The following is a 26,679-nucleotide window of genomic DNA, read 5'->3' as shown; positions in this document are numbered from 1 at the left end:
TGAGGGAATAGAAATTTGTAGGCATGAGAAAATGGGGAAGGTAACAGGATTCAGACAAGGGCGATTAAGGGTCAATGCTGCATAACTGAGAGGAGACCTTCACAAAGCATATAAAGGAATGCGGTGAAAGGGCTTCTGACCTAATTTGCAATCCTCACCTTCTCATGATGCACCCTGTTAGGTGCATCATGAGAAGATGAGGATTAAACTAGGATGGCCTGGCAATTTGGGATTTGACTACATGGCAGAATTTCATGCAGGATGGGGCAATCCTCACCTTCTCATGATGCACCCTGTTAGGTGCATCATGAGAAGGTGAGGATTTAAATAAACAAGGTCTTGTTGTTTTTGCCAGGGAACCAGGGCAAACAGCAAAAAGACAGCTACTGGAACAAAGCCTGAAACACATCCCAATTCAACATCGGAACTATCAACATAAAAAGCCTCGATGGCAAAGAAATGGAACTGGCTGAGGAATTGGATAAGTACCAGATCGACATAATAGGGGTGACTGAAACAAAAAAAGACAAAACTGGTGCTCTTTCTAAGCAATAAATACAAAATGTTATATTCAGACAATAACAATCAGGAAAAAGAAGGGGTAGCTATGGTATTCAATACTAAATACAAGGATAATCTTCTTGAATGGAAGGCAATATCAAGTACAGTGATGTAGGCAAATATCAGAATGGGGAAATGGACAATGAGACTTATTTGTGCCTATGGTCACACAGGTTATAGTAAGGTAGAAGTGGAGAAATTTTTTGAGGCTTCAGAGAAAGCAATTAACACAATAAAAAAAGAAAAGCTGGTCCTTGTTGCATATCTAAACAGCTTAGTAGGAAATGATTGTCAGACATAACTTTTCCTGGTGTTGTCCAACATGCATCATTCCCTTTTTCCTATCATCATGTCGTGACATTGAAAATTTTGACCCTCTTAATTTAAAACACACATCCATCCTTTCATGCTCATGTATTTTCTCCTTTCTAAGCCCTGTTAAACCAAATGGCCTCAGATCATTGCTGTATTACTTGTACTATCACCACAACCATTTGGATATTTTTACTCTGAATTTAATTACTCTCGGATCATAGGCAGTATTCTCTTGTCCTTCCTATTTTTATGTCATCCCTGAATATACTGAATCCATCACATCACACAAAAAGACAGCTACTAAATCAAATCTTAAAACATCCCCCAACTCATATCACCAGAGTTCAAGATAGGTACTAACAACATAAGAAGCCTGAATGGCAAAGAAATGGAGCTAGCTGAGGAATTAGATAAGTACCAGATTGACATAATAGGGGTGACGGAAACAAAAAAAGACAAAAACTAGTGAGATCTTTCTGAGAAATAAATACAAAATGTTATATTCAGGCAATAAAAGGAGTAGCCATAGTAATCAACACTAAATACTAAGCTAGTCTTCTTGAATGGCAGGCAGTCTCAAGTAGAGTAATGCGGGCAAATATCAGAATGAGGAACTGGACAATGAAACTTATTTGTGCCTGTGGTCCCACAGAAGGTTCTATTAAGGTAGAAGTGGAGAATTTTTTTTTTTTTGAGGCTTTAGTGAAAGCAACTGACACAGTGAAAAAGGAAATGTTGGGGATCTAAACAGCAGAGCTGGAAATGATTGTCAGAAATACAAAAATATTTTAGGAAAATTTGGAGAAAAGAGCAAAGCTAATAATAATGGCAAATACCTGTTGGATTTCTGCTCGGGGCACGGCCTGGTCATTACTAATACCATGTTCCAACATAAAACTGTGCACAAATTCACATGGAGAGAAGAGGCAAGGAATAAGAAAAGTCTCCTGGTGCAGGACACCAGAGTGTACACAGGATTTAAAATTGGAAGTGATCACCATTTAGTCTTGATAGTAATTCTTGTAGAAAGGCTTACACGCTGGTTAAACATGATTATTAAATACTTAAGGAATTGACAGCGTATACTAGAATATAAATTAAATCAAACTTTCATATATATACTTTCCAATATTTCAGCAACGTCTCGTTGTCAGCTTCATGGGAACTTAAGATAAAGCCACATGAACACAAATACTACACAACAGCAAATGAGAAACGAAGAGAGGAAGCTACCGTTTTCACAAAGACACTATTCAACAGAGCAAAACTAATCTGCTCAAATGACAAAGCCTAACCACTGAACTAAATCACATCCTTAACACTTCAAAAAATACTAAAACCTAATCCACAACCCCCTCCCCCCTTTCAGAAAAAAGATTACTCTAAATCCATCACCATTCCCTACATCCGAGGCACCTCAGAAAAAATAAACAAATCCTAAAAAAACATGACTTGACCTTTTGTTACAGACCATATAGAAACTTGGCATCACTTATCCACTCCACTAAAGACCAACCACTTCCCCTAGACTTACCTGGTGTATACCAGGTCCCTTGCAGCTGTAAATTGTCCTATTTTGGCCAAACAGGCAAGACAGCAAATATCAGAATCTCAGAACACAAGGGCTGTACTAGTGAAGATTTCACCAGTACAGCCACTATGGGCCTGCAGATCTGGATACTCGTCACAGAATAAGGTAGAAGAAAGCCACAGTAATACACCGCAGCAAGTTCAAGTATGAAAGACTATTCATGGAATCAACCTCAGCCCTTAGGAACATGCCAAACCTCAACAAATTTGGTTGCATAACACTGCCCCAAATTTGGGAAACATACATCAGGAAAACTTCAGTCCAAAGGTCAAAACATCTAATATAGCCCGCTAAGGGGAAAACAGTAGCTTCCTCACTTCGTTTCTCATTTGCTGTTGTGTAGTACTTGATGCACGTGTCTTTATCTTAAGTTCCCATGAAGATGGCAATGTGACGTTGCTGAAATATTGAAAAATATATATTAAAGTTTCTTTTAAGCTTGATTTAATTTATAATCTAGTACACGCTGCCAATTCCTTAAGTATTTAATAATCATTTAGTCTTGAGCAGGATAAAATTGAATTTCATATTGAAAAGAAGAACATCTAAGAAAGTTTTAAAGCGAATAAAACTTGAGCAGCTCTCAGATGTGAACTGTAGACTAAAATACACATGCATTATTGAAGAAAAAATTAAAGAATTTGAGAACAGGAACCAAACCTTGGAGATTCAGTGTCAAGCCCTGAAAAAAACATTGACTGATTCAGCCATAGAGGCATGCGGTGAAGTCGGCTGCAAGGATAGAAAAATTATAACTCCATGGTGGACACAGAAAGTTAAAGAGGCAGTGAAGGAAAAGAAGAAAGCATATCAAAAGTTCTTGACAAATAAGTCAGCTTGTGTGCTCCTTAGAGAATACAGACACAAATGTAAGAAAGCAAACCACAGTGTTTAGCTTTCTTACAATGAGAAAATGAAGGAAAGATTGCTGTAAAATGAATTAGAGATGATAAAGATGACATGAAAACTGAAGAAAAAGATATCCTTGATGTATGGAAGAATTATTTCAAAAAATTGCTGAATGAAACAATCAGTGCTAGCACAGTGAGAAAAAACACTCAACAGGCATGAAATCAAAGAATACATATCGATACTTGAAGTAGAAGACATTCAAAAGCCTGAAATGTGGAAAGGCAGCAGGAATAGATGACACTTGATCAGAAATGCATAAGTACAAGGGTGGTCTGAAAAGTTCTCGGCCTAACAATGAAAAAAAAAAAAAAAAACGGATTTATAATTTCAAAATTATTTTTATTTTTCAACATAATCTTCCTTAAGACTAATACATTTATTCCAGTGATGCTCCATCGCCGTTATCCCGTCCATGTCGTGGTTCTCAGTAAGATCTGCAAAATATCCCTCTAAAGCTACAATCACCTCTTGATTCAAAGAAAAACACTGACCAGCGAGGAAGCGTTTTTAGTTTTGGGAAGAGATAGAAGTCGAAGATAGCCAAATCTGGGGAATAGGGTGGATGTTCCAACAATTCATAGTGTAGATCACTTAATTTTCCTATTGCCAAAACACCTTTGTGGGCAGGTGCATTGTCCAGATGAAAGATGATTTTTTTCTTCTGCAAACTGGGTCTTTTCTCACAAATTTTTTCATCTAGCCTGATTAAAAGATCGGAATAATATCCCCGGTTATTGTTTTACCCTTTTCAAGATAATTAACAAACAAAATGCCATTAGTATCCCAAAACACCGATGCCATGACCTTTCCTGCTGATGGAACCGACTTTGTCTTCTTTGGTGCTGAACAACCGGCGTCAGCCCACTGTTTTGACTGCTGTTTGGATTCTGGTGTGTAATGGTGAATCAAAATCTCACCAACAGTAATAAATCGATACACAAAATCAGTTTTATTTTTGTTAAAACACTCCAAGCACTGTTCAGAGATTTTCATGCGAGTGTGTTATTGATCTGCTGTGAGCAAGCACAAAGCTTTTTCATTTGCAATTTTTCATGCAAACTATATCCTCCACATGCTTTTGAAATGTCTAGTCTCAGCAATTTCATGCACTTTGAAATTAATGCACTTGATCAATGATTTCTGGTGTTGTTACACGTTTGGACGTCCTTCACATGGATCATGTTCAAGGCTGGTATGTAATGGTGAAGACCAAGACCACATTTAAAGTCGGCAGCACATTTCTTAATTACTGAAAACGAAAGAGATGAGTGCCCATAAACTTTCATGAACTTCGAATGAATTTCTTTTTGGCATTAAGCCTTCTTTTACAAAGAATTTTATAACCACACAATACTGAATTTTATCCATTTCAAGGGATACAGACAACACTTTTGCTTCAGACAGCTGTATAAAACAAACTACTTGATAGAATGAATTGCAATTTCACATGGATGCTTATGACAGATGTACCAACTTAGGAAAAAAAAAAAAAAATCTTGCCTGGTTTTGCCATCTATGGTCAATGCCGAGAACTTTCAGACCACCCTCAGAAAATATATAGAAACATTGAAAAGATCAACTGCCTGCTGAAGGGAAACCTATAGAACAAGTAAAACATTTCAGCAACTTAGGCACAATTTTCAGTGAAGCTGGTAAAATTCTTGCAGTAGCTGTACTGCATAATTCAGAAGGCCTGGACAGATGATTGCAGTAGAGCTCTCATAGTACCCATATATAGAAAGGGAAATAAAACTGAATGTGAGAATTACAGAGGTATTTCTCTACTAAGTGTTCCTCATAAAATTTATGCAAGTATACTTAAGAAAAGGTAGAGAAGGATTGTGGAAAGGAAGCTTGATGAAGAACAAGCTAGATTCAGGCCAAATAGAAGCTGACAGGATCAGATTTTCACTTTACAACAAACAGTTGAGAAATCATGGGAATATAAGAAAGATCTGTATTTAAGTTTTGTAGATCTGGAAAAGGCATATGACAAGGAGCGAAGAGAAAAGCTATTCAAAACACTACAGTTATATGGTGTCAATGGGGAATTACATCTAACAATACTTAATATTTATTTGAGTTTTAATACAGCAGTTAGAAATGAAGGTAGTAGTAGTACAGGAAGATGGTTTGATGTTGAATCTGGTGTCGGACAAAGATGTACATTATCCCCTCCATTATTCAATATCTATATGGATCACATTATGAAGCAAAGTGGTATTAATTCTAATATCAAAATTGCAGATGTTAATCTCGACTATTTACTTTATGAAGATAATGTCATACTTTTAAATAAATCTGGTACAAGTCAGCAAGATTTCCTGATAAAACTGAGTAACTTTTGTGATAGATTTGGTATAAACATCAGCAATAACAAGACAAAGACAATAAAAATATATAGAAACATTGAAAAGATCAACTGCATGCTGAAGGGAAACCTATAGAACAAGTAAAACATTTCAGCAACTTAGGCACAATTTTTAGTGAAGATGGTAAATTAAATATGGAAATAGATAACAGAATCAACAAAGCTGGTATGGAAGGAAGTCAACTGAATAAACTTATATAGAATAAGAGAGAAATTAGTTTAAACATTAAATTAAATTAGCTGTATACAGAAAGTGTTCGAACCAATTTTAACTTATGGATCTGAGAGCTCGGTTAGAAATAAAACACTTGACCAAAGACCACAGACCACAGATATGAGAGTCCTGAAAAAGATTAGGGGCATGAACAGATGGCATCAGTGGCAATATCATATTAGAAATGAGGATAATGGGAAAGAACTTGACATTGTTAGCATCCAGGAATATGTTAGTAGAGTTAATCTCAGGTGGTATAAGTCACTTAAACAGAATGGGAGAGTAAAGATTAGCAATAAAAGTGTTCTCTACCAGGTTGGCAGAGGGAAAAAAAGACCCAGAGAAAGTTCAGGCAGATTAATACAGTAAAAAGTGCCTTAGAAGACAGAAATATAAGATCTGATAAACCTAGTTTCTACTTGGATTCTTGACAGATAACAGACTGATTTATAGGAAAATTGTAGATAGAAAGTTAGTAATGATGTAAGTTTTTCATGTAGTACTATCATATCCTGTACACCCCTTTAGAATACATGTCACGAATTTGTTGATGACTTCTTACCATACCAGTTTTTAATTCTTTTGCCTATTTCCATACTTAATTTACCAAATTCACTAAAAATTGTGCCTAAATTGTGATAATGTTTTACATGTTCTATAGCTTTGTTATTCAGGATACCGTTGATGTTTTCAATGTTTCTGCCTATTTTCATTGTCTTTCTCTTTTAATTGCTGATTTTCATACCACATTTATCAATACAGTTATTCAATTCAGTCAAGAATCTTGCAGGTTTGTACTTGATTTATTCAGAAGTATAACTTCAACTGCATAAAGTAAAGAGTTAAGATTAACATCACCAATTTTGATATCAGATTTAATACCACTTTTCTTCATAATGTGTTCCATATAGATAATGAATAACAGTGGAGATAATGTGCACCCTTGTCACACACCTGATTTTATATCAAACCATCTTCCTGTATCGTCTTCAATTCTAACTTCTGACTTACAATTTAAGTAGAAACTATGTATTGCTTGATATAATGTGCAATTTACACATGTAACTGTAGCATTTTGAAGAGCTTTCTTCTTGTCACCCTTGTCACATGCCTTTTCCAGATCAACAAAACTTAAATACAAATCCCTGTTATAATCCCAAGTGAAAATACGATCTGGAAACCTCATCTCTATTTGGTCTGAATCCAGCTTGTTCTTCACAAAGCTTCCCTGGCATGATATTTCTTAGTCGTTTTTTCTCAAATATACTTGCATAAATCTTACTAGGAACACTCAGTAGAGAAATACCTCTGTATTCTCACATTTTCATTTTCCTATTTTTTTTTAAGATGGGTACCACGAAAGCTGCTCCAATCTGGAATTCAACCCCTCTGACCATATCTTTTGAGTTATGGAATGCAGTCCCTGTAAAACTATTATACCTTTGTATTTGAGCATTTCTAGCTGAATTTCATCTACTCCAGCTGACTTTCCACATTTTATATACAGGTAGTTCCCGCCTTTACGAATTAATTGGTTCCTGGCGGCTGTTCATAAATTGGGAATTCGTAAAGCGAGAGTTTATTTGCCTTAGAAATGATGCTATAAGCAAGAGTTAGGTTCGTAAGAAGGAATATATAAAATATAATGTGAATATTAAATGATAAGAAAAGACTTTACTGATGCTTTATTGACCAAAGATGTCATCTGCTTCACTGATTTTTGCTTCTTTTCATTTAATATAGTTTGATAGCAAGCAGAAGCATTATTCATTTCGAGGGAAAATTCAAATCGTTCAAAGTCTGAATCTTGTGATTCAAAGATTGCTTCAGCTTTTTCAAGAAGTTTAAATGCTTCTTCTAGGCATTTTAAAGAAAAAACTGAGTTGGAGCTTCATATTCATCATCTTATTTGTCTTTTTCTTCTTTGTTTCTTTCTTGTTCCTCTAGGATTGAAGCAGCTCATTAACATCACCTTCTGAAACTTCCATTTGCAACTGGTTAGCTATACCTGTGATCGCTTCAGTTTCAGAATTCACAAACTTTGTTGGGTCTTCAAAGCCTTCGAAATTATCATTACACTGAGGACAAAGTTAATGCCATACTCCTCTCATAGTTTTTTCGGAAACTTTATGCCAGACACCCTGCATTACCCGAAATGCATCTAAAATATTGAATGTCTTCCAAATTTCTTTGATAGAAAAGTTTCCATCTTTATCAGTTGCTTCCATTAACATTTTAAAAGTCTCTTTCAGATAATGTGCTTTAAACGTCACAATCACTGTGAAAGGTTATAGTTAAAAAGAAAACAAATTAAAAAATTCAGGTGTAATTGAAGAGAACTATGAATAACACACTTGCATCGCCAATGCTTGTGAGTGACTGAAGCTCAATCTAATTGATCATTATGTTTATACAATCATATGTCCTTTGCCGTGCACAATTTCAAATAAAAATTCCAATCCAAAAAATTCATCACGCATCACTACTTGTTTCATATAGCAATCTTTCAAAGTAATTACTCCAGGCATCTAGAATATCTTTGCTTTCAGTTTTCAAGTCACCTTTATCATCTCGGATACCTTTCACAGTATTTTTTCCTGAATTTCTAAGCGTTTCAAATAGCCTCCACAATATTTTTTCCAGTTTCCTGATATTTATTTTCAATGTTCTTATCAAAGTCTTCCCATGAATTTTTTTTAGCTAGTTTTATGCAGTGCTTCACTTTCTTACATTTTTTTCTGTATTCTCTAAGAGCACAAGCTGACTTACTTGCCAGGAACTTTAGATATGCTTTGTTCTTTAACTTCACTGCCTCTTTAACTTTCTGAGTCCATCATAGAGATCTGATTTTTCTATCCTTAAAGACTATCTCAACACATGCTTCTCTGGCTGAATCAATCAATGTTTTCTCCACTGAACTTCCAAGGTTTGGTTCTTGTTTTCAAATTCTTTCATTTTTCTTCAATGATGTTTGTGTATTTGAGTCTACAGTTCAATTCTGAAAGCTACTCAACTTTGATTCATTTGAAAATTTTTTCTTACTCTCATTTTCAATATGAAATTCAATTTTACCTTGCTCAACACTTGCTATTTCAAATCCTCTGGATACTCGTGTCCTGAACCAGTTGGAAAATATCATTGCCAACATTAACATAGTTATTGAGACTTTTTTTTTTATTGCTTGCATCTTCTCTGCATGAGAATTTGTGCACATTTTTATGTTGGAACATGGTGTTAGTCATATTTACCCCATCTGGACTTCTGTGCCCAGCTATGGGCACCAGGGTTTCTTCGTGATGGGGAGGAAGTGGAGAGGGTCCAGAGACGAGTGACCAAGATGATAGCAGGTCTGTGGAATGAACCTTATGAGAATAGGTTGAAGATTTGTGGGTTGCAGAAATTGGACGATAGGCAAAGGAGGGGTGATATGATTGAGACATTCAAATTACTGAAGGATTTTTATAAGATTGATCCAGAAGATATTTTTGAAAATATGACTGGTGGTGGGAGGACTAGGGGCCATGCATGGAAGCTGGGCAAGAGCGTGGTTGACAAGGGTGTTAGAGCTAGGTTCTTTACTTGGAGAGTGGTAAATGAGTGGAATAAGCTTCCAGAGTCTGTTGTGGGTGCTACGACCGTGAGTGAGTTCAAGGCAAGGTATGATAGATACTGTGTGAATGTTGAATAGTTGTTCTTGACATGATGTTAGGGCCTCCCTCGATGAGTCTGTCGACTCCTTGGAGTTTCCCGGAACAATAATAATAATAATAAAATAATAATAATGTCCTGAGCAGAAATCTAGCAGGTACTTACCAATGTGCAATTTGGGCAGAAACTGAAGAGAAAGAAAAACTCAACATATACAAAAGATTCTTTGTGTTATGGCAAGAACTAAAGTCTTTTCCCAACTAAAAGGCATATGTCACACTACTCTTCCAGCTACATTATGGAGGCCATTTAAGTGTTAATACAGTGCCAAGCTCAATATAATGGAGTATGCTATAATTAGAATGTATTAAAATAAGGACCAAAATTTAATATATGTGTGTGTGTGTGTTTCATCAATGAAGGCATGGTCAGATACTTGAGCCATTAATGGTAAAATGAGTAGCAATGGCTAACTCTGGATATTGAAGCCAACCCTCAATGCAGAATATATACGTGGAGCAAAGAAATAATTTGATGATATAAATTAAAAACAAAATAAAACTTCAAAATAAAAACTATTTTAATCTCACTATATGCACATACAAAGGAATGGTTTAGGGTTGAGATGCATAAGGCATTATTACAGTTAACTGTCCCTATAGAGCAGAAACAAAAACAGTTTCTTATAGAAGAGATTTGCTGTAACATTGATACTGAGAAGCTCTGGTTTGGATTTTTCATTAGTTTATATATATATATATATATATATAAACTAATGAAAAATCCATCTGACCATCATACTAGAAGATCATAGGGACACAGGAATAGTTTGTTTATACAGGAACAGTTTGCTATAGTTAATCTCTTCTAGCATAGTACTGCATCTATGGGTCAACGGCCAAGACTTTTCAGTAGTTTGTTATGTTATGACGGTGTTTACTACAGTGAGGAAGTTCAATAAAATGATGTTTCCTCAGAAATAAACTAGGTTTTGTTTCTGATTCTGTATCCAATAATAGTGTTTCCTATAGCGAGAATTGACTTTCAACTACAGAGTGGAAACTTGAAGAATCACATAATACCACGAAAATTACTTTAAAAAAAAAATCCAATGACAATAACATCCTATGCTAATTTTGAAATATAATAAAAGGATTAAATACCTGGAAGATTTCTAGACAACTGGCTAGATGGAGGTTGGATTCCTTCAGCAGGTGAGGAAGGAAGTGGTAAAAGATCACTACTAGTACTACTTCCTCTGTGAGATGAGTGAGATGCTTGAGTAATTAGAAAATAATTACAGTATTATTAGAAACATGCAGCAATATTTACTAAACAAAAAACACAAACAATATAAAAATATTACAAGGTCAGTATAGAAATATGATTGATACAAGTTCAATCATCACAATCAAAGGGATGTACAGAATACTATGATAAGTGCTACATACATCAAAGGTTTACATAACTACTAACTTCCTATCAACAATTTTCTACTAAATTAGTCTGTTATATGGCTGGACTTCAATATTGTCAGATCTAATTTTTTGGCCTTCTAAGTGCATCAATTCAACTGGATCTTGGTCTTAATCTAGGTCTCTTTTTGTCATCCTAGCATAAAATACCCCTTTTGCCTTTCATCTCCCATTCTGTTTAAGTGTCAATACTGCCAAAGATTAGCTCTATACACGCATGCCTGCATGCTAATAATATCAACTTACTTTTTAATATCTTCATTTTTAATATGATTCTGCTATTGATGCCATCTGTTCACTAGCCTAATCTTTCTCAGAACTCTCACAAATGCCATCTCCAATCTTTGATCAAGTGTTTTATTTTTAACTCAGCTCTTAAAAAAACCCACAAGTTAAAATTAATTTGAGCAATCTGATATACAAACAGAGAATTTAGTATTTTGACTCCTTACCAGCTTTGTTTATTCTGTTGTCTATTTCTAAATTTAATTTTGCCATCTTCATAATACCTGAAATGTTTTACATGCTGCAGGTATTCCATTCAAGATACAGCTGATGTTTTCAATGTTCTGGCCTATTTTCATAAATTGTCTTTCTTGCTATTTTCATACCAAATATGTTATTGCAGTTATTAAGGAATCCTGCAGGCTTGTAATGCTCTATATAATAGCATGTTTATACCATATAACTATAGTATTTTGAATATTTTCTGTTAGCAGCTTGTCATATGCTTTTTCCAGATCTATAAAATTTAAATACAGAGCCTTATATTATTCCTATAATTTCTAACCTATTTGTTTTAATGTAAAAATCTGATTCTGTTCTTCTTTAAGTTTCCCTCTTCTCAAGTATGCTTAAATATATATCTTACATGGTACACTTAGCAGACACATTCCACTAATTTTCATTTCTTTTTATGGATGATACTATCAGAACTCTGCTGCAATTGTGCAGAATTCAACCTTCTGAGAAGGCTCCTGAATTATTACTGCACCAACTGTAAAACTTTTACAGCTCAATATATACAAGGGATAGGTGGATGAGAAGATCCATGTTAAACTAATTCATTGTATATTCTGAAATAGTCCTATGCAATGTTTTTTAATAAAACAATAAGTATCGGTACGCATTCTTTGCCAACAAGAAAAATTGAAAATTTAAAGAATATAAAAAGAAAACTAAAAAAATTATTTTCATACAATTTTACTTTATAGTCTGATAAACAATAAAATTATTATCCAGTAACGAAATCACACTTTAAGAAAATATTTATTATTTGTAGAATTTTCTGCTAGTTTTCCTAGCCATTGTCAATATAGCTGAAAAGAGATAATCACAATAAAATGCATAAAATTACAAGCATGTGACAATATATGCTATCAACTAGACAGAACCCAATCTACAAACTATTCGAATATAGAGAAGTAATTTAAATAATTATAATATTAATTATTGTAATTTTTTACAATAATTAATAATGAGTGTTACCTAGGATGACCTCCAGAAATTGGGAGTTGAAGGAAATTATTTTTAATAAATTTAATTTAATACTTTCTCCACGTGTAAGCAAACAAAGTTTGCACGTGAAGTATTTTCAGGACTGAGGCAACTCGTGGTAAAGGTGGACTAAGATCTCATCACTTGCCTTAGTATATCCCATAATGCAAAACAAATCTCCTTGTGGACATGTATAATGCTATGCATTAAGGGAAGGGCCACTACCTAGACTGGTTTTGACCTTTATTGAGGTCTCATCAGTGTGAACCAGACCCGGAGATGGTGACACTAAGGTGGAAGTAATGGAGACGTCATATTTACCTGATGCCATATTACCATAATGCATATTTGAATTATGGTAAAGACAAGTGATGAGAGCTTAGTCCACCTTTACCACGAGTTGCCTCAGTCCTGAAGATACTTCAGGCGCAAACTTTGTGTGCTTACACTTGGATAAAGGATTAAACTAAATTTATTATAGTCTAACCAAGTGAAAAAAAAAACTTCCAACATCTTTCTCTAAATCCAGAGTAATTTAATAATAAGGTGAGACACCTTTTTGCAACTTGTATAGGTAAATATGACTTCTCCACGACTTCCACCTTAGTATCACCACCTCTGGGTCTGGTTCCCACTGACAAGACCTCAATAAAGGACAAAACTGGTCTGGGTAGTGGCCCTTCTCTTAATGCATAGCATTATACATGTCTGCAAGGAGATGTGTTTTGCATTATGGGAGATACTAAGACAAGTGATGAGAGCTTAGTGCACCTTTACCACGAGTTGCTTCAGTCCTGAAGATACTTAAGGTGCAAACTTTGTTTGTTTAGACTTGGATAAAGGATTAAACTAAATTTATTATAGTCTAACCAAATGAAAAAAGCTTCCAGAATTATTTCTATTGAGATTCAACTTATGAATATGAGCTTCACAACTTTCTTTATATAATATTTCAAGAAGAAAATAACTTTTAGGTAGAATTTTAGTTTCGTTTCAATGAATTCTATGTCTAGCAGATAATACATGGCTGGCTAAACCAAACTTATTGGGCCTCTTGAAGTAAAATATATTCTTCATATTCTTCTAGATATATAAAAAGTATAAAAAAAAGCCCAGTGGAAGTGGCACTTGCATCCCCTGCACTAGGCCACTTGAAGTTGGACTTTAGTTCAAGTCTAGTCGCTGAATGGAGGAACTTTTTCTAAGCCTTTCTTTGACTGGTCCTCGAGTTAGTCGATCTCTGGCACAGACAAGTAGATTTTTGTCCCCCAAAACTCAGGTTTTTTGTCCCTGAGTTTTGTCCCCCAAAACTCAGGGACAAAAAGTGAAGAAAATTGACCGTTGAACCTACATTATTTCAGACAGTAATGTATTTTGTTAGGGTTAGGTACGAAGAGATGGCAGCATTTGTTTTTCCACTTCTTCATTGGTTGCTGCTTATAATTAGTGATAGTCATGGGCCAGCTATCTCTGATTGGCTACTGGTGGAGAATGAACTTCCCACTCAGTCTCCAAAAAGCTAGATAGGGTTAAAAGACCTCACCTACTCTCTATAAGGGAATAAAAGTTAGCTGATAGCTTAGCTGTAAAATGTACATGATAATTTTTAATAAAAATTTTATACAGCAAATATAAAAAAATGTTTTATACAGCAAATATCTTTACAACAGACATCATGAAAATATAATTTTATTAAATAACTAAGCTTATTTGCATAATAGGTAAATGTGCAAATAATTACTGAATATTACTAATTTCTAAATTTATTTATTCATATGGAGTTTTCTTCCCTATTCTTCCCTGTCCCTATTGGGGCGAGTTGAGCCCCTCATGGGGGGGGGTTAAGTATTTATGGCTGTAGTTCCGTATGTGTGTGTTCACAGGGTCGGTTTGCCTGCTTCTGGGATGAAAAAACCCAGATAAACTGGAGAGAAAACTACTGTCCAACCCAAGACCAGCTAACTTGGCTATGGCTGAGGAAGATCCTTAAGCTCCTCACATCGGTGATGGGAATCGAACCCAGAACACTCCTTCCCCAGGCATATGGTTGTGAAGTGCAGAGTCACTAGGCTGGCTAACCGAGCGGACAATTTCTAAATGAATTGCATCTGTCACACATCACTGCTAATAAAGATGCTCGTGCACTACACATCACCCCTCCAAAAAATATTGGTCTTAAGTAAATGGATTTGCAGTTCATGAGTAGGATGTCTTTCAAGTTTTGAATAAGTGTCAGTATGAAATGTGCTGTTTTACAGTATAATCCTCAGAGATGTGACAGTAATCATATCAATGATTACTGTCACATCTCTTTTATCTGTGAGGCCATCTTTTACAAATTGTGTACATTACTTAGAACTAGCTAATTAGGAGCAATATAAGTGGGAAACTGGAATCAGACCTGATCAGCAGTTCTTATTACAAAATCCTAAACGAAGCACAAATCAATATATACACCACATTTGATAGTTCCATCAGTATCTTTTTAATAAAAGTACCATGTGTAAAGCACATGTTAAACCCAACGATACATAACAAAATATTATTTACAAGCTCCAAAAATGTCAGTGAGAACTAGACCATGATATGGTGTTAGATCCTGAATGGACGAATTTAAAGAAATTATTCATTCAGAATCTAACATGAGAATTCTGGCTGACTTAGATAATACCTGCTCACCAGCAGAAAGTTCTGATTTGTTGTATAGGAAATTGTGTAATAGTATATGAATTGTATCAGAAATAATTATAGTCAAAAAACTAAACTGGAAAATTATCAGATATTATGATTTTTGTAAGAAGGAAATAGTAGTTAAATTTTGTCCTATTAAGCTGTCTGGAACTTCGTAAATCGCCAGACAGTAAAGAGCACCAGTGCTAAGGTCGCTTCTGAAACGCACATGTCGTCCATAACGACGCAGGGTACTGTTGTGTCGCTTTCTTCCTTATCACAACTATTTTAACCTTTCATGCTATATCTCCGTAATACACTCTATCGGGTAGCACGTGGTACCTCTGAGGGACAATGGAATTTCCTCGAGATCGAGGCAGTACCAGAGTATCAGAGTGTCTGAGATTTACCTCTCGTAAAACGCCAAGAAATTTATTTGTTTCGCTGCGCCACTTAGCGCTATTAGATTAATTAATATTAACAACCAGAACAGTATTCTCAGGACAGTACTTAACGATACCTATTAACTCTGCAGACGTGGCCAAAATATACCCTTTTAATATCCCGCATAGGTTCGCATTAATATTTTATAAACGGTGCATCGGATTCCAGAAATCACAGAAAGTCTTTGTTAGAATCAAGAGCAAGGTTTATTATACTCAAAAGTTGATACACATAATAACATAAATTAAAATCCCATCTTAAGGGAGTTCCAGACAAGGTATATAATATTCAAACACTACTATTACACTCATAAAATATTATACAGTAGCTTCCTAAAGTAAGAATTATATTAACCTTCGTTAATGCATTAGTCATGTACTATTATCACAATCAATCTAAAACTCCATAGCTCTGTCAGACTACACAAGATAACATTCATATCTTTCACAATCTCTTTATACTTTTGCCAATTCTTTACTCTAACATATCCTTAACTTCATTCAATATAAAGGCGAACTTTAACACAACGACAGATAGTAAGGTTAAAATCGATATTCTTCTAAAGTGATAACAATACAATCCTATATCATTAATGTTCTTCTTCTATAACATATTAACATGACACAAATCTTTCATTCATAATCAATGTAACACAAACAAAGTTTACTTATCTTCCCTTTTTGGTTCTTTAGTGCTTCATAGGTTCACAGGAAACTGGCCTTCTGTGGACAGCCGGACTTGCTTCTTTTCGTGGAGGATACGGCCGCCAAGACCGTAGCTGCCTATCGGGATTTTTTCGATACCGAGGCACCGTCACCCTCTTCCCCCACGAGAAAGAGGAACACACCTGAGATCCAAGAACAAAAAAAAAAAGCCTTGTTACAGGGTCGCATGACCCTTATATTTCCCTCTTTCTTTCTCGGCAATTCTCGCCCTTTTCGATGTCCAGCCAACTCACACGTGCTACTATGTCATGGCGTCCATATCTCTCCCCCGCTATTGCACGTACGCTGGTGTCACGTTGTTTGCTTGGGGCAAGCCGCTCTCTCGCGCTACGGCTCCGTGACCTTTGGACTTGACTCCCCCCCCAACTGTTGAATTTGTGCTTACATTCTATAATTCTTTTATACATGTTATTTTATAAAGCTCTGATAATGTTTTACATTTTTAATATTAATTTAACCTCATTCGCGAATGGCACAAAATATATACTTATTTAACCTTTTCATAACAGAACACACTTGATATACATATACATATTACTTATTTTACACTTAGAGGCAATTTATTGTATTTATTTCCCTTTTTTTTGTTTGGAAACCCATGTTAGATTGTGATAAGATAGGAGTTCATAAAATTCCACTCTATCACAATCCAACAGTACTGCATACGCGGAGGATGACGCAAGCACGCTTCCCTAGAATACAGCACCTAACGGCAGTAAGGAAATTGAGGATGATCTTGAGGGCAAAAAATTTAAGGGTCGTACAAAAAAGAAGAGAGAGAATATAAGGCAATACACACTATATTGCGGGGCTTTTTGTTCCTGACTTCACCTCGAGGATTCCTGACCAGTGGACGGAAAAAGGACCAGCCAGGGTCCTATGATGTTGGACAGTGGGCAGTCGTTCTGAGTATGCTGAACAAGGTCCCATGACGAGCTGCTTATGAATCATCGGCCTATGGAGAAAATGTGCCAGTCGTTGGATGTCTCATTCAATAAGGAGAGGAGATAACCCCGAGGCAGTAATAAGTTCGAGTTCGGAAAATGTAGAAGGGACGATGTAGCCATAAGTCGGGCACCGAGACAACAGATTGAAGGATGACCCGAACAACACGTGGCAGTTAACAGACATTCGGAAAGAACTGGGTAGACCTTTGCTGTATGTTTTGAAAGAGATAGAAATTAATGTTAGATTAAGTTATGTGGACAATCCATAGAGGTCTCTGATAAGAATTCGTAATTTCAGATCGCATAATTCTGTTGAACAAAGAAATGTCAGAAATGAATCTATATAGATGCATGTGACTAAAAATATATGTGTATTTGTATTTAGTGGATGATCTTTATCAGATAGTAACAAGTTGCATAAATATCGTCATTTAGTTCTATTGTTTTGTATGATTAGTATTGTGACCTGAGTGCAATTTTGATGAGTTTAGCATTGTGTAACTAGCACAGCATGAGATATTAACCTAGTAAGAGATTTGGAAGTATTAGTAGTTTAATCCAATTTTAGTTGTAATTGTCATTTGTTCCAATCAACATGTTTTGTTGCATATACCTGACTCATGCCTGAATTCGAGATTTCAAATTACCACTTGCAAAAATAAGAACCATAGCGGGAGGGTTTTTGATGAATGTGTTTGAGTAATAGATCATTGGCCATGATTGCAATTAGTACCGATATCTATTTACAGTGTGGAGTGAATGCCAACCAATCTAGGAATATTCCCGGAACCTGAATAAACTCATGTTATAGGATACTGGCTGGCACAGTAAAAAAATATAAATTTGCCAGTGTCCGAAAAGGAATCATTCCTAGGTAGGGTCAAGTTAGGCACACATAAAGAACTATATAAAAGAGGAGTTTGTATGAGAAATAACATAAAAGGAATAAGATAAATATATAACATGATATATTTTAACAATGGCACAGTCAGGTCATGTTTCATTACTAGTTATATCTCCCGAATGCAGAAAATTGTAAAAGACATTCTTATACACATTTGGCTAGTGTGCAAAAAGGCTTATGGCAAATTTATAGGAAACGTGCCAATAAAGGGTCGTTTGTTGACATTTATTACAGCAGTGTATTCTAGATTTCTTCATACCTTGCTTCAGGGTAACTAGTTTATCCATAGTAATTCAGATTACATGAGAAAAAATCACCAATTCCTGATATGTACCCTCAAGGGATATGTACCATACAGGATATGATAGTACTACATGAAAAAAACTGCATCATTACTAACTTCCTATCTACAATTTTCCTCCAAATTAGTCTGTTACTTGTCAAGACTCCAACATTATCAGATCTTATATTTCTATCGTCTAAGGCACTTCGTACCGTATCAATCCACCTATATCTTGGTCTTCCTCTGGGTCGTTTTCCTGCCAACCTGGCAGAGAACACTTGCTTTGCTATTCTTTCCTTGCCCATTCTGTTTAAGTGACCATACCACCTGAGATTAGCTCTGCTAACACATTCCTGGATGCTGACAAGGTCTAGTTCTTTCCTAATATCCTCGTTTTTAATATGATATTGCCATTGATGCCATCTGTTCACACCTTTAATCTTTCTCAGGACTCTCATATCTGCAGTCTCTAGTCTTTTACTTCTAATCCAGCTCTCAGATCCATAAGTTAAAACTGGTTTGAACATTGTCTTGTATACAGCTAATTTAGTGTTCAAACTAATTTCTCTCTTCTTCCATATGAATTTATTCAATTGACTTCCTACCATACCAGCTTTGTTGATTCTGTTGTCTATTTCCATATTTAATTTACCATCATCATCACTAAAAATTGTGCCTAAGTAGCTGAAATGTTTTACTTGTTCCACAGGTTCCCTGTTCACAACGCAGTTGACATTTTCAACAATTCTACCTATTTTCATTGTCTTTTTAATGCTGACCTTCATACCATATCTATTACAACAGTTATTCAATTTAGTCAGGGAACCTTGCAAACTTGTAGCGGATTTATTTAGACATACAACATCGTTCTCATAAAGCTGACATTAACATCTCCAATTCTGATATCATGTTTAATACCACTTTCCTTCATAATGTGATCCATATAGATAAAGAATAATAAAAGGGGATAATGTACATCCTTGTCTCACACCAGATTTAACATTAAACCATCTTCCTGTACTTTATTTTTATGTTGGAACATGATGTTAGTAATAACCAGTCCAATACCTGAGCAGAAATCCAACAGGTATTTGCCATTATTATTAGCTTTGCTCTTTTCTCCAAATATTCCCAAAATGTATTTGTATGTCTGACAATCATTTGCTATTCTGCTATTTAGATCCCCAAAAATGACCAACTTTTCCTTTTTCATTGTGTCAGTTGCTTTCTCTAAAGCATCAAAAAATTCCTCCACTTCTACTTTAGTAGAACCTTCTGTGGGACCATAAGCACAAATAAGTCTCATTGTTCAATTGCCCATTCAGATATTTGCCCACATCACTCTACTTGAGACTGCCTGCCATGCAAGAAGATTAGCCTCATATTTGGGGTTGAATACTATGGCTACTCCTTCTTTTCCTTGATTGTTATTGCATGAATATAACATTTTGTATTATTGCTCAGAAAGAGCTCACCAGTTTTTGTCTTTTTTTTCAGTCACCCCTATTATATCGATCTGGTACTTATCTAATTCCTCATCTAGCTCCATTTCTTTGCCATTCAGGCTGCTTATGTTGATAGTACCAATCTTTAACTCTGGTGATGTTGAGTTGAGGTGTGCTTTCAGATTTGTTCCAGTAGCTGACTTTTCACTGTTCACCCTGGTTCAATGGTGAAAACAACGGGGGGGGGGCTTGTTAAACCGGGCGAAGCCCCTGCCGGCATGAAATTTTGTCATGTTGTACCATCATTTTCTATATTGGTTTAAGCCAATAAGAATACAATTTGGTTAGATAAATCCCAAATTGCCAGCCCATCCTCATTCGTTCAGTATCCAGGTTGATACCCAACAGGGTGCACCACGAGAAGGTGAGGATTGGACATTAGGTCAGAAGCCCTGAACAGTTCTCTGCATTCCTTTAAAGGCTATGTGGAGGTCTCCTCTCAGGAGACCTCCACATAGCCTTTAAAGCTTTGACTTTATACAGCTTTGACCCTTAAGCACCCCTTTGACCCTTAGGCATAAGCAACAAAGGAATTCTAAATGTTCCAGAACAGTAATATTAACAGGTTTTTTATCCATTAAAAGATTAAATGTTACCACAATACCTTAAAAACAATAAATGACAATAGCGATCCCAAGTAAACCTTAATACTGAAATAAATAAATAAATAAAAAGCCAAGACTCAAGTAAAACCAGAATTTAGACGGGCAAAATACCCAGAAGAACTGCTCAGATATTGTTAACAATGACCCAACACAAACTCTGTGCCTATCCCACTATGCTTTCCAATTCCTTCATCTTTTCATAACTATGTATGATATGGAAGTCAACTCCTCTTCAACTGTCCTTGTCCAAGCTGAAAGTGGTCTTAAAATAAGTCTCCCAATTTATTGGCAATTAATGCAATCTTATTTGCTGAGATAAGAGGAGTACTTCACTGCTAATGATGCCAACTTTGAAACTAATCTCTCAAATTTGTAACAGTATCTATACAATACCACTGTTCCCCTTCCCCCTTTTAATACAGAGTGATCCCAGGTGTTCAAAATCCAACATGTGGTCTGCTAGTCCTGACTAACAATAATCATGGAACATAAGAAATAAACATTTCTTATGTTCTGCAAAGATGTTAACAGTACTTTAGATCAGTCTGAAACACACTAAGTTTCAGGCACACAGCATTTTTATACACCCTTAAATGTGTCAAAGATTTGGGTTTATACCTAGGAAAGCAGATAAGGGTTGTTAGTTCTTTGAATACCCCTTAGAAGATAAAGAAGTATGAAATCATATGGACATTACGGCTAAGTAAATCAGTATGTCCTGTTGAATAACATAAAAACAAATGAAGAAATGGAAGAAAGAGAAGATTAAACTCAAAAATATTCTAGATACTAATACAAAAAAGCTTAGAATTGGAAATAAGTGTTTAAAAAAAAGATGTCAAACTGGTAAAAGCAAGAAATGCACTGCAAAAAATTTTGAAAAGGGAGAGGAGAAGTTGAAGAAAAAAGTAAATTCCCTTTATGAATTTTCCTGGTTATAAAATGGCAATAAATCTGCAAAAAAAAAAAAAAAAAAAAGTGGAATTTGGCCTTTTCAAAACAGCATTGTGAAAGTATTAAAAACTTTCACAATGCTGTGAAAGTATTTTTAACAGATATTCACAATAAATAAACACAGCAGTGCTGGGTTATATAAAATAATTATAAAATACAGGTGCTTCCTAAAAGAAAAAAAAAAAATGCCCTTTTTTGTTTTAAATAAAATAAACCAACATAAGCAGTATGAAATAAACTACTTAGGCTTCTCTGCATATGTGTTTAATTCATAGTTTGGTCACTAGAGGGATTGAAATTGGGTGAAACTGTGGCCAAAGCAACAAGCTGAGGCAGTGTCTCTTACTTTCATGTGTTCTCCAAATGATTTGCATGTTTTGTAGAATGAAAAACTTCAATTTCTAGTGTCACTTCTCCTTGAGAGTGATTAACTCAACCTCAGCTGAAAATCCTTTATAAAGTTCCTTGCATCCTAGCCAGGATTTGAATCCAAGGATTTTCAATAAAATTTTATGACATCCATGCCTCTCGTTATATTGCTGTTGTTCCATATCTTATTTATTTTGTTCGTGCCTGACCATCCCATACTGAATCTGTGCTTTACTGGTTCAAGGTTATTTAGTTTATTTGTAATAAGGCTGCCAAGATATACGTAACTTTTTACTCGTTCTAGTGGTTGTTCTCTGAGATTTCTTGCTAAGTTTTCTTCTTCTTTTCCGATTTTCATTACTTTTGTTTTGTTCAAGTTAATTCTCATTCTGTATTTTCTGCATTTACTGCTTTGTTTGGGGTAGAGCTGACTACTACCAGGCAAGTCCCAAGTGGAGGATAGAAGAAAGACCATCAGATATGGTGGCTAGTTGCAAATAACCAATAAGCAGTCCCAGACCAACAGCAGCAACACTACCAGGATGTGGTGAGTCAGTGAGTGGCATCGTTGACACAAAAAAATGCCTACAAGAATCCTATAAGGTGTTGTGCCAAAGTGAGTACAAAGCTGTCTAAAGCCTGAGCCATAATTGAAATAACTGAAACTGATTTAGCTGACAGAACTGGGCAGGACCACTACCTAGTGTCTAAAAGCACTCCACAGCATCTGCACCCCATGTCAAGAGCAGCTGCAAAATGCAATGGTATCTTATGTTAGAAGAAGCCTCTATCCACAGAGAGAGATAGTGCTCTCGGGTTAGTGGCTCCATCCTATTAGGAGCTATGTAGCAGAGGAGTGGCAAGCTGGCTGCATTAATTGCCTATAACCTCTATGTATACCCTAATAGAACAATTAAAGAAAGCAATAAACAGAAAAAACGTATTATCTTATTAAAATAATCAAGACCAGAATATTGAAAATTACAGTTTAGAAAACTTTTTCATTGAGTTACAAAGTAAATCTACCTGCCAAGAAATTATATTCCTGATTGATCCTTTATCCAAGTGTAAGTAAAGAAAGTTTACACGTCTTCAATACCAGGCTACTTGTATACAGAAGCTGTTGACCTCACACTGAATTGCCTCAGTATCACACAATGCAAAGCACAATTCCTTGAGGTGATATACTGCTGCTACTACTTGTATATGGAAAACATATCACTTTTGTATTAATTCAATGTCTGTATCTTCATGGGTCTTGCTCCCATTGTGAGACCTCAAAAAACATCAAAACCATAGTGGGTAGTAACCCCTCCCATAATGCATAGCAATATACATGTCTAAAAGGAAAGTGTACGTTGCATTATGAGATAATGAAGCAATTTGTGAAGTCAACAGCCGTTATATACAAATAGCCTAATACTATATGCCAACTTTGTTTGCTTACGCATTAGGATAAACGATTAAACAAAAATAAAATTTCTTAACAAGTATAATTTGCTTTGGAACCAAGTGAGAAAAACATTACAATTTCACCAAAATCTTGAATCTTGGAGATTACGATTAAGTGATTCTGTTTTAAATGGAATGAGAAGGAGGGAGAGTTTAAGTGGAAAAGGAGGCTTCATTCCATTAGAATTGGTTTCCATTTCCACTGAACATTCCATTAGAATTGGATTCCATTTTCACTGAACATCATTTATGGAAGTAGTCAGAGAAAAGACACAAAGGGAAGAAAATTAATACCTGTGAGACAATAATGGGTGGAGAGAATTTGTGACAAAAAAGTCATCAAGCAAGTGAACTGCTCTTCTGAACAGCACCAAAGCCACAGTAATTATTTTAGTTATTTTGTAAGAGCAGTTTGGATCAGATGAGTGAAAATAATCATGAACCCAAGCAAGGAGTCCATCTCTTTTAGCAATACTATAAATGGACTTGAGACAGTTAGTGGAAGAACATTCTGTAGAAAAGTCAACTTGCAAAAGGTTATGGTGAAAGTTACCAAGAAGAGAGCTTAAAATTCCAGTAATCTAGAAAATTTATTAGGGGACTGAGGGTGTTAGGATGGTAGAGAAGAGTGTGTGTATTCTGTTTGGTGGTTAAGTGGACAATCTGCAAAAGAAAGATTGTCAACTTATGAGTAGTAACAGCAAATACTTCTTCCTACATGATCAATGAAACAGGAAAAGGGAAGAAAGTTTCACTTTCGACACCAATATCCTCTAGAAGATGACCTCATTGCTTGGATGTTAGGACTGCAGGACATCAAATGTTCAGGATAAATATCTGTGCATCCTCTCCCTCTTCTAAAACCACACTATTCTTCTTCTAAATAATTTTCTGTATATTTAATTGGTCTGTTGTTTAAAATGTTTGCATATAGTTTAGATGCTGTTATTAAGAGAGTAATGCCTCTGTAATTTCCACATTTGTCCTTGGGAACCTTTTTTGTGAATATTTATTACTGCTCCAGTTTCCATTCTTTTGGAATCTTTTGATATGCATGCTGGATATATGCTATTTCTACTCCTTGTTCTATTAAAGCTTGGAATAAAAAAAAAGTAAATCTACTTTGTTATGTTCAACAGTGTCAAATGCCTTCTTAAAATCTATAAAAAGAAAGCAATGTGCCATTTGGTATTCCCTGTATCTTTCTGTTAATTGAGTAAGTCAGAATGTGGTCTACTGTTGAAAAGCTTCTTTTTTGCAACCAGCCTGTTCTTTGCAGCTATTTTCATTGATGGAGGTTTGTATTCTGTTTAGAATGACTCTGGTGAATATTTTGTATGTGTGTGATAATAAACAGATGAGTCTATAATTACTGATATCTTCTTTATTGCCTTTTTTATGTAGAATTATGGTCTTTGATGTTTTCCATTCAGTGGGTGCTTTCTGTAATTGTATATATCGAGTAAATCTTTCTGTTAGAGCTTTAAAGAGTACTTGTCCATCCATTTTTAATTCATCAGATTTTATACAGTCAATTCTTGATAACCGGTCAGTTTTCATATGATGGATAGCCATTTTTACTTCTTCAGGTAAGACAGATGGTATTTCCAAATTTTCATCTAGTACTGGACCCTGTGACCACTTGTTTAGATTAGCTAATGAGAACCTCTTCTCATAAAAAGGTTACTTTTTTTTTTTTTTTTAAATTTCACCTCTGTTTGTGTGCCTGTTTCCTTGATATTGTATGAAATGATAGTGGTTGCTTTAGACTTATTTCTTTTTCTACTTTTTTAGGCTACTGTGGAGCCTAATTCTGCTAATTTTGTTATTCTATATACATTAGAGTCGTCTTTGATATTCTCAGTTGTTTACAGATAATTTTATATTTTAAATGGTCTTTTTTTGTATCTCAGTTTTCTTCTTTTCTTCAATATTTCTATTCTTCTCACTGATAGACATTCCCTGGTCTTAGGAGGAAGTTCATAGGAAGCTCTTTCTTTGCAATTCAATAAATGATTATTAAAATTTGTTAAATCTTTATTGATGTCATTTTTTAATTTCCAGTCAGTTTCTTCCACAATTTTTCTAAATTCTTCTGAATTTATCTGTTTTTATTTATAAGCATTTTTTATGGTTGGACTGTGCTCGTACACGTTCTTCATTTTTACTATGTATTTTTAGGGTGGCACTTATTGGGCAGTGGTCTGAATGGATATCACAGGTTTTTTTAATAACTTCAACAATTTTACTATTCTTTTGCAATTTGTTAGGATGAAATCAACTTCGTTTCTTGTTTCTCCATTTGGAGATTGCCAAGTCCATCTTTTTCCAGTTCTCTATTTAAAAAAACTGTTCATAATGTAAAGCCTTTCTGCTTCAACAAATTCTGTTAGGAGTTCACCTCATTCATTTCTTTCCCCTTTACCCATGGTCGAATGTATTTTTCTTCATTAGATCCTGTACCAATCTTTGCATTGAAATCCCCACACACTATAGTGTATGTTATTTTCTTCTGTAATGTTTCTCGTAAGTGTTCATAGCAGTTTTCTATTTCTTCTTCTTCAGCTGTTGAAGTAGGTGCATAAACTACTACTATTTTTATTGTTACTGATTCTCCTATTTTTAATTTTAGTGTTAGTTCCTAGTCATTCAGAATGGATTGTACAAGAAATAATATTTTTTAGGTAGCTTTTCATTTGTGCTGAAGCCAACTTCTCCAACCTTTGTAGCACTATCTGAAGCTCCCAGGAAAATTTGGTTGCCATTGTTCCATTTTGCTGTTAATTCAGAGCTTCTTCAGGTTTCACAAATAGCAAGGACATCAAACTTTACATTTTGCAGTTCTCGAAACAGAAAATCAATATGGGAGTCTGAAGACAGAGTTTGAGCGTTGAAAGAACCAATAAATAGGGTCGAATTTGTGGACGTGGTCTACCTTCCTCTTCGAGATTCTTAGCACCACCTGCTCTTCCAGATTCATCACCACCACCTTGGTGGTGGTTGCAAAGAGCTGCACAAGACTGGGGACTTTTTTCTTTGATATGATTGTGATGGTGCATATTATTTACGCTGGTGAAGAGAATGTGGAATGAACTTCTGCAGTTCTTTTTTTTTGGGTTGGCTGGTTGGGTTTTTCTTGCTTTTGCAAAGAGGTTACAAACCTACAGCAAACTGATGCTATGTATAGGTAGAGTTTAACAGAGAAGGAATTCATTTATGTTCTTTTCAAAAAGCCAA

At 35.3% G+C, this 26,679-nt stretch overlaps 1 protein-coding gene across 3 annotated transcripts in view; it reads right to left on the bottom strand.

Moving 5' to 3' along the window:
• The window catches only part of dpa (disc proliferation abnormal), a 238,270-nt gene that overhangs the window by 182,720 nt on the left and 28,871 nt on the right, over positions 1-26,679 (bottom strand). For all 3 annotated transcript variants that reach the window (XM_090398134.1, XM_090398132.1, XM_090398133.1), the window contains exon 4: positions 10,776-10,889. In XM_090398134.1, the coding sequence (XP_090254260.1) occupies positions 10,776-10,889 (114 nt within the window). The remainder of the gene's footprint in view (positions 1-10,775; positions 10,890-26,679) is intronic.

This window comes from Typopeltis vanoorti, chromosome 9, assembly GCF_054136105.1.
Source record: "Typopeltis vanoorti isolate ZY-2024b chromosome 9, IOZ_Tvanoo_1.0, whole genome shotgun sequence".
Taxonomy (NCBI): domain Eukaryota; kingdom Metazoa; phylum Arthropoda; class Arachnida; order Uropygi; family Thelyphonidae; genus Typopeltis; species Typopeltis vanoorti.
This window is presented reverse-complemented; position numbering and strand designations above follow the sequence as displayed.